The 11,981-nt window shown below is 40.1% G+C and overlaps 1 protein-coding gene across 1 annotated transcript; it reads right to left on the reverse strand.

Moving 5' to 3' along the window:
- Window positions 1-8,502: 8,502 nt before the first annotated feature.
- On the reverse strand, window positions 8,503-8,887 carry LOC125105337 (60S ribosomal protein L39-like). The gene has a single exon (XM_047738729.1). It carries the CDS (start codon window positions 8,858-8,860, stop codon window positions 8,705-8,707), a length of 156 nt encoding a protein of 51 aa, XP_047594685.1. The 5' UTR covers window positions 8,861-8,887; the 3' UTR covers window positions 8,503-8,704.
- Between the last annotated feature and the right edge of the window lie 3,094 nt (window positions 8,888-11,981).

The following is an 11,981-nucleotide window of genomic DNA, read 5'->3' on the forward strand; positions in this document are numbered from 1 at the left end:
ATACAACTTCTTCTAATAGATCAAAATATACCCTAAATCTACCACAGGGTTTGTTCTCGTCTCCAGGCTGAGCAAATTCTCTCCACTTTCTTTTTCTTTCTTTTCCCAACCAACTTATCTTACCAACTCCTTTTTTATATTTTTAAAAAAATTTTCATCTTCACTGTCATGTTCTACCCTTTCATCATATTTATCCTTATTTGTGTGTGTGTGTGTATTTTTTCCTTTTTTTAACATTTTGGGATGTAGTTTCTTCTAAGAGACCAAAATACTCCCAAAATCAAGTGGATGGCTCTGTTCTATTCACCAGTCTGATATATATATTTTCTTTTTCTATTTAATTTTTTAAAATTTTTTGAACTTCTTTTTACTCCCTTTCCTCCTCCCCACAATTTCGGGTCTCTTCTGATTTGGTTAACACACATTTTTCTGGGGTCATTGCCACCCTTTCAGTATTTTATTCTCTCATTCATATATTCTTTTTTTTTTAAAGATTTTATTTATTTATTTGACAGAGAGAGATCACAAGCAGGCAGAGAGACAGGCAGAGAGAGAGGAGGAAGCAGGCTCCCTGCCGAGCAGAGAGCCTGATGCGCAGCTCGTTCCCAGGACCCTGAGATCATGACCTGAGCCGAAGGCAGTGGCTTAACCCACTGAGCCACCCAGGCGCCCCTCATTCATATATTCTTATCTGGATACGATGGCAAGGTGGAAAAACTCACCACAAAAAAAAACAAAAAAAAAAAAAACAAAAAAAAAAAAGAAAAGAACAAGAGGCAGTACTGAAGGTTAGGACCTAATCAATATGTACGTTGGTAATATGTTAGACCTAGAGTTCAGAATGACGATTCTCAAGGTGCTAGCTGGGCTCGAGAAAGGCATAGAAGATATAAGAGAAACCCTGTCAGGAGAAATAAAAGCCCTTTCTGGAGAAATAAAAGAACTAAAATCTAACGAAGCTGAAATAAAAAAAGCTACTAATGAGGTGCAATAAAAAATGGAAGCTCTTACTGCTAGGATAAATGAGGCAGAAGAGGGAATTAATGATATAGAAGACCAAATGATGGAGAATCAAGAAGCTGAGCAAAAGAGAGACAATCAACTATTGGACCACGAGGGGAAAATTTGAGAGATAAGTGATACCATCACATCACAAACACCACAATATTAGAATAATTGGGATTCCAGAAGAAGAAGAAAGAGAGATGGGGGCAGAAGGTATACTGGAGTGAATTATTGCAGAGAATTTCCCTAATATGGCAAAAGGAACAAGCTTCAAAATCCAGGAGGCACAGAGAACCCCTCTCAAAGATCAGTAAGAATAGGTCCACACCCTGTCATATAATAGCAAAACTTACAAGTCTTAGTGACAAAGAAAATATCCTGAAAGCAGCCTGGGACAAGAAGTCTGCAATATACAATGGTAAAAATATTACATTGGCAGCAGACTTATCAACAGAGACCTGGCAGGCCAGAAAGAACTGGCATGATATATTTAGAGCATTAAATGAGAAAAACATGCAGCCAAGAATACTATATCCTGCTTGAAAAACAAAAATAAAACTGAGGGCGTCACGTTACCTGATTTCAAGCTTTACTACAAAGCTGTGATCACCAAGACAGCATGGTACTGGCATAAAAACAGACACATAGACTAGTGGAACAGAGTAGAGAGCCCAGATATGGGCCCTCAACTCGATGGTCAAATAATCTTCAACAAAACAGGAAAAAATATACAGTGGAAAAAAGACAGTCTCTTCAACAAATGGTGCTGGGAGAACTGGACAGCTATATGTAGAAGAATGAAACTCGACCATTCTCTTACACTGTACACAAAAATAAACTCAAAATGGATAAAAGACCTCAATGTGAGACAGGAATCCATCAGAATCCTAGAGGAGAATATAGGTAGTAACCTCTTCGATATCAGCCACAGCAACTTCTTTCAAGATATGTCTCCAAAGGCAAAGGAAACAAAAGGGAAGATGAACTTTTGGGACTTCATCAAGATCAAAAGCTTCTGCACAGCGAAGGAAACAGTCAACAAAACAAAGAGGCAACCCACGGAATGGGAGAAGATATTTGCAAATGACAGTACAGACACAAGGTTGATATCCAGGATCTATAAAAAACTCCTCAAACTCAACACACACAAAACAGATAATCATATCAAAAAATGGGCAGAAGATATGAACAGACACTTCTCCAATGAAGACATACAAATGGCTATCAGACACATGAAAAAACGTTCATCATCACTAGCCATCAGGGAGATTCAAATTAAAACCCCATTGAGATATCACCGTACACCAGTTAGAATGGCCAAAATTAGCAAGACAAGAAACAACATGTGTTGGAGGGGATGTGGAGAAAGGGGAACCCTCTTACACTGTTGGTGGGAATGCAAGTTGGTGCAGCCACTTTGGAGAACAGTGTGGAGATTCCTCAAGAAATTAAAAATAGAGCTTCCCTATGACCCTGCAATTGCACTACTGGGTATTTACCCCAAGGAAACAGATGTGGTGAAAAGAAGGGCCATCTGTACCCCAATGTTTATAGCAGCAATGGCCACGGTCACCAAACTGTGGAAAGAACCAAGATGCCCTTCAACGGATGAATGGATAAGGAAGATGTGGTCCATATACACTATGGAGTATTATGCCTCCATCAGAAAGGATGAATACCCAACTTTCGTATCAACATGGATGGGACTGGAAGAGATTATGCTGAGTGAAATAAGTCAAGCAGAGAGAGTCAATTATCATATGGTTTCACTTATTTGTGGAACATAGGAAATAACATGGAGGACATGGGGAGTTAGAGAGGAGAAGGGAGTTGGGGGAAATTGGAAGGGTAGTGAACCATGAGAGACTATGGACTCTGATAAACAATCTGAGGGTTTTGAAGCATCAGGGGGTGGGAGGTTGGGGGAACCAGGTGGTGGGTATTGGAGAGGGCATGGATTGCATGGAGCACTGGGTGTGGTGCAAAAACAAGGAATACTGTTATGCTGGAAAAAAAAAAAAGGAAATAGAAGGAGACATAAAAAGCTTCCAGGACAAACAAAAACTAAAAGAGTTTGTAAACACCAAACCAGCTCTATAGGAAATAATGAAAGGAGTCCTCTAAGCAAAGAGAGAGCTGAAAAGTAGTAGACCAGAAAGGAACAGAGACAATATACAGTAACAGTCACCTTACAGGCAATACAATGGCACTAAATTCATATCTCAATTGTGGCTAAATGCCACAATCAAAAGACACAGGGTATCAGAATGGGAAAAAAAAAACAAAACCCATCAATATACTGTCTATAAGAAACTCATTTTAGACCCAAAGACACCTCCAGATTTAAAGTGAGGGGGTGGAAGACAATTTACCATGCTAATGGACATCAAAAGAGAGCTGGGGTGGCATTCCTTATATCGGATCAATTAGATTTTAAGCCAAGGACTAAAATAAGAGATGAGGAAGGACACTATATCATACTCAAAGAGTCTGTCCAACAAGAAGATCTAACAATTTTCAATATCTATGCCCCTAACATGGGAGCAGCCAACTAGATAAACCAATTAATAACAAAATCAAAGAAACACATCGACAATAATACAATAATAGTAGGGGACTTTAACACCCCCCTCACTGAAATGGACCCATCATCCAAGCAAAAGATCAACAAGGAAATAAAGGCCTTGAATGACACACTGGACCAGATGGACATCACGGATATATTCAGAACATTCCATCCCAAAGCAACAGAATACATATTCTTCTCTAGTGCACATGGTACATTCTCCAGAATAGATCACATCCTGGGTCACAAATCAGGTCTCAACTGGTACCAGAAGATTGGGATCATTCCTTGCATATTTTCAGACCCCAATGCTCTGAAGCTAGAACTCAATCACAAGAGGAAATTTGGAAAGATCCCAAATACGTGGAGGCTAAAGAGCATCCTACTACAGAATGAATGGGCCAACCAGAAAATTAAAGAAGAATTGAAAAAATTCATGGAAACAAATGATAATGAAAACACAAAGGTTCAAAATCTGTGAGACAGAGCAAAGGCAGTCCTGAGAGGAAAATATATAGTGATACAAGCCTTTCTCAAGAAACAAGAAAGGTCTCAGGTACACAACCTAACCCTACACCTAAAGGAGCTGGAGAAAGAACAAGAAAGAAACCCTAAACACAGCAGGAGAAGAGAAATAATAAAGATCAGAGCAGAAATCAATGAAATAGAAACCAAAAAAAGAATAGAACAAATCAACAAAACTAGGAGCTGGTTCTTTGAGAGAATTAGTAAGATTGATAAACCCCTGGCCAGGCTTATGAAAAAGAAAAGAGAAAGGACCCAAATAAATAAAATCATGAATGAAAGAGGATTGATCACAACCAACACCAAAGAAATACAAACAATTATAAGAACATAATATGAGCAACCATATGCCAGCAAATTTGACAATCTGGAAGAAATGGATGCATTCCTAGAGACGTATAAACTACCACAGCTGAACCAGGATGAAATAGAAAACCTGAACAGACCCATAACCAGTAAGGAGATTGAAGCAGTCATCAAAAATCTCCCAACAAACAAGAGCCCAGGGTCCGATGGATTCCCAGGGGAATTCTACCAAGCATTTAAAGAAGAATTAATTCCTATTCTCCTGAAACTGTTCCAAAAAATAGGAATGGAAGGAAAACTCCCAAACTCATTTTATGAGGCCAGCATTACCTTGATCCCCAAACCAGACAAAGACCCCATTAAAAAAGAGAATTACGGACCAATATCCTTGATAAACACAGATGCAAAAATTCTCACCAAAATCCTAGTCAATAGGACCCAACAGTACATTAAAAGGATTATTCACCACGACCAAGTGGGATTTATTCCACAGCAGTGTTTGGTTCAACATCTACAAATCAATCAGTGTTATACAGTACATTAATAAAAGAAAGAACAAGAACAAGAACCATAATAAAAGAAAGAACAAAGAAAGAACAAGATACTCTCCATAGATGCTGAAAAAGCATTTGACAAAGTACAGCATCCCTTCCTGATCAAAACTCTTCAAAGTGTAGGGATAGAGGGCACATACCGCAATATTACCAAAGCCGTCTATGAAAAACCCACCGCAAATATCATTCTCAATGGAGAAAAACTGAAAGCTTTTCTGCTAAGGTCAGGAACATGGCAGGGATGTCCGTTATCACCACTGCTATTCAACATAGTACTGGAAGTCCTAGCCTCAGCAATCAGACAACAAAAAGAAATTAAAGGCATCCAAATCAGCAAAGAAGAAGTCAAACTCTCACCCTTGCAGATGATATGATACTTTATGTGGAAAACCCAAAAGACTCCACTCCAAAACTGCTAGAACTTGTACAGGAATTCAGTAAACTGTCAGGATATAAAACCAATGTACAGAAAACAGTTACATTTCTATACACCAAAATGACAGAAGAAAGAGAAATTAAGGAGTCCATCCCATTTACAATTGCACCCAAAATCATAAGATACCTAGGAATAAATCTAATCAAAGAGGCAAAAAATGTGTACTCAGAAAACTATAAAGTACTCATGAAAGAAATTGAGGAAGACACAAAGAAATGGAAATATGTTCCATGCTCATGGATTGGAAGAACAAATATTGTGAAAATGTCTACGCTACCTAAAGCAATCTACACGTTAAATGCAATCCCTTTCAAAATCCCATCCACTTTTTCAAAGAAATGGAACAAATAATCCTAAAATTTATATGGAACCAGAAAAGACCTCGAATAGCCAGAGGAATATTGAAAAAGAAAGCCAAAGGGGGTGGCATCACATTTCCAGACTTCAAGCTCTATGACAAAGCTGTCATCATCAAGACAGTATGGTACTGGCACAAAAACAGACACATAGATGAGTGGAACAGAATGGAGAGCCCAGAAATAGACCCTCAACTCTATGGTCAACTAAACTTTGACAAAGCAGGAAAGAATATCCAATGGAAAAAAGACAGTCTCTTCAACAAATTGTGTTGGGAAAATTGGACAGCCACGTGCAGAAAAATGAAACTGGACCATTTCCTTACACCAGACAGAAAAATAGACTCCAAATGGATGAAAGACCTTATTGTGAGAACGGAATCCATCAGAATCCTTGAGAACACAGGCAGCAACCTCTTCAACCTCAGCTGCAGCAACTTCTCCCTAGAAACATCGCCAAAGGCAAGGGAAGCCAGGGAAAAAGTGAACTATTGAGACTTCATCAAGATCAAAAGCTTTTGCACAGCAAAGGAAACAGTTAACAAAACCAAAACACAACTGACAGAATGGAAGAAGATATTTGCAAATGACATAGCAGATAAAGGGCTAGTATCCAAAATCTATAAAGAACTTATCAGGGCACCTGGGTGGCTAAGTGGGTTAAGCCTCTGCCTTCAGCTCAGGTCATGATCTCAAGGTCCTGGGATCGAGTCCAACATTGGACTCTCTGCTCAGCAGGGAGCCTGCTTCCCCCTTTCACTCTGCTTGCCTCTCTGCCTATTTCTGATCTCTCTCTGTCATATAAATAAATAAAATCTTAAAAAAAAGAACTTATCAAACTCAACACCCAAAGAACAAATAATGCAATTGTTAGGACCAATTTAATGTTAAAACCTGTTTAACTATTAGGGCCTGCTTAGCCAGAGCAACTCCATATTGCCTAGGTAGCCATATTGTTGTTTACATCCACGGACTTCATTCCAGGAATAAACGCCCCAGTAGTTCCTGGTATGGTTCTGGGTATCGATTCTGGGAGTAAACGCCTTAACAATAGAAGCCACGTACCTTGGGTCTGCCGTTATGCCCTATAAAACCAGCCTGTGAGATTGGGAGGGAGTCACTCTCTTTGGAGGTGGCCCTGGCCAATCAGTCTGACTTCTAATGCTTTGCATAGAATAAAGCTTCACATAACTTTCACTTTGTCTCAGTCTCGTTCCCCTGGCCTGTCAGTTTAACTTCTAATGCTTGGCATAGAATAAGACTTCGCATAACTTTCACTTTGTCTCAGTCTCATTTCTTTGATAACGGACCCCAACAGCAATCAAGAAATGGGCAGAGGACATGAACAGACATTTCTGCAAAGAAGACCTCCACATGGCCAACAGACACATGAAAAAGTGTTCCATATCACTCGGCATCAGGGAAATACAAATCAGAACCACAATGAGATACCACATCATGCCAGTCAGAATGGCTAAAATTAACAAGTCAGGAAACGACAGATGCTGGCGAGGATGTGGAGAAAGAGGAGCCCTCCTAACACTATTGATGGAATGCAAGCTGATGCAGCCACTCTGGAAAACAACATGGAGTTTCCTCAAAAAGTTGAAAATAGAGCTGTTCTATGTCCCATCAATCTCACTACTGGGTATTTACCCTAAAGATGCAAATGTAGACATCTGAAAGGGATGTGCCATCGAATGTTTATAGCAGCAATGTCCACAATAGCCAAACAATGAAAAGAACCTAAATGTCCATCAACAGATGAATGAATAAAGAAGATGTGGTACACACACACACACACACACACACACACACACACACACACACACATATAGAATGGAATACTATGCAGCCATCAAAAGAAATGATATCTTGCCATTTGCAACAACGTGGATGGAACTAGAGGGTATATGCTGAGGGAAATGAATCAATCAGGGAAAAACAATTATCATATGATCCCCTGATATGAGGAATTTGAGAAGCAAAGTGGGGGGTTTGGGGTTAGGGAAGGAAAAAATGAAACAAGATGAGATCAGGAGGGAGACAAACCATAAGAGACTCTTATCTCACAAAAACAAACAGAAGGTTGCCAGGGGCGGGGGAGGTGGGTAGGGAGAGGGTGGTTGGGTTATGGACATTGGGGAACGTATGTGCTATGGTGAGTGCTGTGAAGTGTGTAAACCTGGCAATTCACAGACCTGTACCCCTGGGGCTAATAATACATGTTAATAAAAAAATTAAAATTAAAAAAAACCCCACAAACTATAGGGAAAACTGGACAGCTACAAACCAAAGAATGAAACGGACCACTGTCTTTAACCAAACAAAAACAAACCCTAAATGTGAGACCTGAAACCATAAAAATCCTAGAAGTGAGCACAGGCAGTAATTACTCTGACTTCAGCTATAGCAACAAATTTATAGATATATCTCCTGAGACAAAGGAAGTAAAGGCAAAAATAAACCATTGGGACTACATCAAAAGAAAAAGCTTCTGCACAATAAAGGAAACCATCAATAAAACTAATTGGCAACCGGGGTACCTGGGTGGCTCAGTCAGTTAAGCATCTGCCTCCAGGTCAGGTCATGATCCCAGGATCCTGGGTTTGAGCCCTCATCATGCTCCCTACTTAATGGGGATACTGATGCTCCCTCTGCCTCTGCCTCTCTCTTTCTCTGTCTCTCATAAATAAATAAATGAATAAATAAATAAAATACTTTTATTTTATTTATTTATTTATTTATTTTTACAGCTCAAAGGCCTCACATTTATTACCAAACCAACCCACTGGTGCAGAGCTATAGTAACAGAAAAATCTTTCGCTGATAAATGGTATCTATTGGGCAAGCAGAAAGGTGTTTATAGGGTGACGGAGTAGAACACATGATCTTCAAGTAGCTTAATTAAATATGTGGTGCCAGTTAGGTGTGTCATCGAGTGATATGGGACGCCTTAGAGACCCAGCTTGGTTCTCCTCCAGTGCCTACTCTTGGAGTTGTACCTGATTTTATTCCCAGTTTTCATCCGAATCCACTGGGGAATGGGATGATTCTGCTTTTGTTTCTTGGCCAGGAATCGCTTGATCCTGAAAGTCTTGTGAGAAGGCATGGTCAATTAACAGCAAGCGGCACACAACAGGATAGCTAAAATATTTTTAAAAAAAGATTTTATTTAGTCATTGGACAGAGAGAGAGCACAAGTAGGCAGAACAGCAGGCAGAGGGTGAGAGAGAAGCGGGCTCTCCACTGAGCAGGGACCCCAACAGGGAGTTGGAGCCCAGGACCTTCGGATGATGACCTGAGCTGAAGGCAGATGCTCATTTAACAACTGACCCACCCAGGCCCCCTACGTATTAGGCCTTTTAATGACAAATTTTAATGATACCTAAAATGGTCATCAGGCAAAATGTGCTTTCTTCCCAACACCAAACTGCTTTCTCAAGAAAGAATGGTGGGACACCAAGGGAGAAGTCAATGACGATTCTTCTTAGAGAAAAATATTTTTGTATCAAAATAGGGATTGTCTGGATGGTGTGTTTACCAGTCATCCTTCTGAAAGACATCAAAGAAAAAATGGCTGGGTCCCCTGGCTGGCTCAGTCAGAAGAGCATGCTGACTCTTGATCTTGGTGTCATGATTTTGAGCCCCACATAAGGTATAGAAATTACTTAAAAACCAATCTTTTAAAAAAAATTTTTTATTTTTTTATTAATCTATAATGTATTGTTAGCCCCAGGGGTACAGGTCTGTGAATTGCCAGGTTTACACACTTCACAGCACTCACCATAGCACATAGGTTCCCCATTGTCCATAACCCAACCACCCTCTCCCTACCAATCGATCAATCTTTAAAAAAATATTGCAGCTGGGACCCCTGAGTGGTACAGTCAAAGTGACCAACTCTTGGTTTTGACTTATCTCTAGATCTCAGGGTCTTGAGGTCAAGGCCCACATTGGGTTCTACACTCAGCCTGGAGTCTGCTGGTTTCTCTCTCTCCCTCGCCCTCTGCCCCATCCTCACATGTGCTTGCTTGCCCTCTCTCTCTAAAATAAATAAATAAATAAATAAATAATTAACATATAATGTATTATTTGCCCCAGGGGTACAGGTCTGTGAATTGTCAGGCTTACACACTTCACAGCACTCACCATAGCACATACCCTCCCCAATGTCCATAACCCAACCACCGTCCCCATACCTCCCCTCCCCTTGCAGCCTTCAGTTTGTTTTGTGAGATTAAGAGTCTCTTATGGTTTGTCTTTCTCCCGACCCATCTTGTTTCATTTTTTCCTTCCCTACCCTCCAAACCCCCCACTTTGCCTCTCAAATTCCTCATATCAGGGAGATCATATGATAATTGTCTTTGTCTAGTTGACTTATTTCGCTCAGCATAATACCCTCCAGTTCCATCCACATTGCTGCAAATGGCAAGATTTCATTTCTTTTGACGGCTGCATAGTATTCCGTTGTACATATACACACCACATCTTCTTTATCCATTCATGTGTCGATGGACATCTAGGTTCTTTCCATAGTTTGGCTATTGTGGACATTGCTGGTATAAACATTCGGGTGTACGTGCCCCTTTGGATCACTGCATTTGCATCTTTAGGGTAATTACCCCGTAGTGTGATTGCTGGGTGGCAGGGTAGCTCTTATTTCAACTTTTTGAGGAACCTCCATGCTGTTTTCCAGGTGGCTGCACCAACTTGCATTCCCACCAACAGTGTAGGAGGGTTTACCTGTCTTTGCTAAATAAATAAATCCTAAGAAGAATTGCAGTTATCCAGAGGGTGAAGTATTTTTCTCGAAGTCTTCTTGGGGAGAAAGAAGTGAGTTAACCCCATAGAAATCAGTCAAGAATTCTCTGAGCTACCCTGGGATTCCAAACATTCCTCTATCAGTATTACCCAACTGGAAGAGGTGTCCAAAACTCTAGGTGAATATATGGTCTCACTGCAGTAAGAAGAGGGTTTGATGAGGCTGAAAACAACCTCAACATCTGATTTAAGAAGGCAATATGTTAAATAACATCTCCACTTTTTTTCTTTTAAGAGAAGTAACACATATTCAATTCAGAAATGTTAGGAATTTTGGAAAAAATCACAAATCTTAAAAAAGACCAAAACCAAAAACAGGGGTGCTTGGGTGATTCAGTTGATCAAGTGGCTGCCTTCTGTACATGTCATGATCTCAGGGTCCTGGGATGGAGCCCCGCGTGGGACTCCTTGCTCAGCGAGGAGTCTGTTTCTCCCTTTGTGCACCCCACCCGCAGGTTGTGGAAGCATGCTCTCTCTCTCAAATAAATAAATAAAATCCCTAAAACAAAGCAAAACAAAAACCAAAGAAACCTAGTCAGCTGTAATCCAGACAAAGGTAAACACTCTTCATTTTCACAGTTTCCAACCAGTATTTATTCTGATTGTATTTGAAATGAAAATGTGTGACAGGATGTATAGCAATTTGTCTTCTGCTTTTTTATTTTTGTCTTAACAATCTGAAGAGAATATTTTTCCATTTCCTTACGCTTTCTCATGGGGTGTATTTTATAGTGACAGCATTGTTTTCTAGGTGATGTAATGCCTAGATTTCAATATTCTTGAACTTCCTTTTTTTTTTTAATGATTTTATTTAGTGACTCCTGGGAGACTCAGTCAATTAAGCACCTGCCTTCAAGTCGGGTCATGAACACAGGATCCTGGGATCCAGTCCTGCATCAGGCTCCTTGTTCAAGGGGAGCCTGCTTCTCCCTTTGCCAGCCACTCCCCCTGCTTGTGCTCTCTCTCTGTCAAAGATTTTATTCACTTATTTGACAGAGAGAGAGAGAGAACATGAATTTGGGGAAAGGAAACATAAGAGCGAGAAGTAGATTCTTGGGGGAACAGGGAACCCAACAGGGGTTTGAGCCTTGAACTTCTGTCTGCTTTATCATTGGTCAAGAACAGAGAACTACGTGTTTTGAATGTTACTATGCTCAGTTATTCTTATTTAATTAATTATTTACAGATTTCACAATTTGGTGTGTTCATGGCCCCACACAACTGCTCATTGGCCCTAAAGTATCCATTCCTCTGGTGTGCTCTGCTTGGCTAAGTAGTTATGTATAGGGTCTCATTATCCATAAGGAGTAGAGCTCTGATTCAAACTAATGTCCTTCATCTGACCTTAACTTTCTGAAGGGGATATGTGACAGGCATCAGGACCAGGAAATACGTAGAAATTTATTCTC

This window comes from Lutra lutra, chromosome 7 (assembly GCF_902655055.1).
Source record: "Lutra lutra chromosome 7, mLutLut1.2, whole genome shotgun sequence".
Classification (NCBI taxonomy): Eukaryota; Metazoa; Chordata; class Mammalia; order Carnivora; family Mustelidae; genus Lutra; species Lutra lutra.

Excerpts from the sequence above, each read along its gene's own strand:
- LOC125105337 (XM_047738729.1), bottom strand. The coding sequence starts at position 8,860 with ATGCCTTCTCACAAGACTTTCAGGATCAAGCGATTCCTGGCCAAGAAA.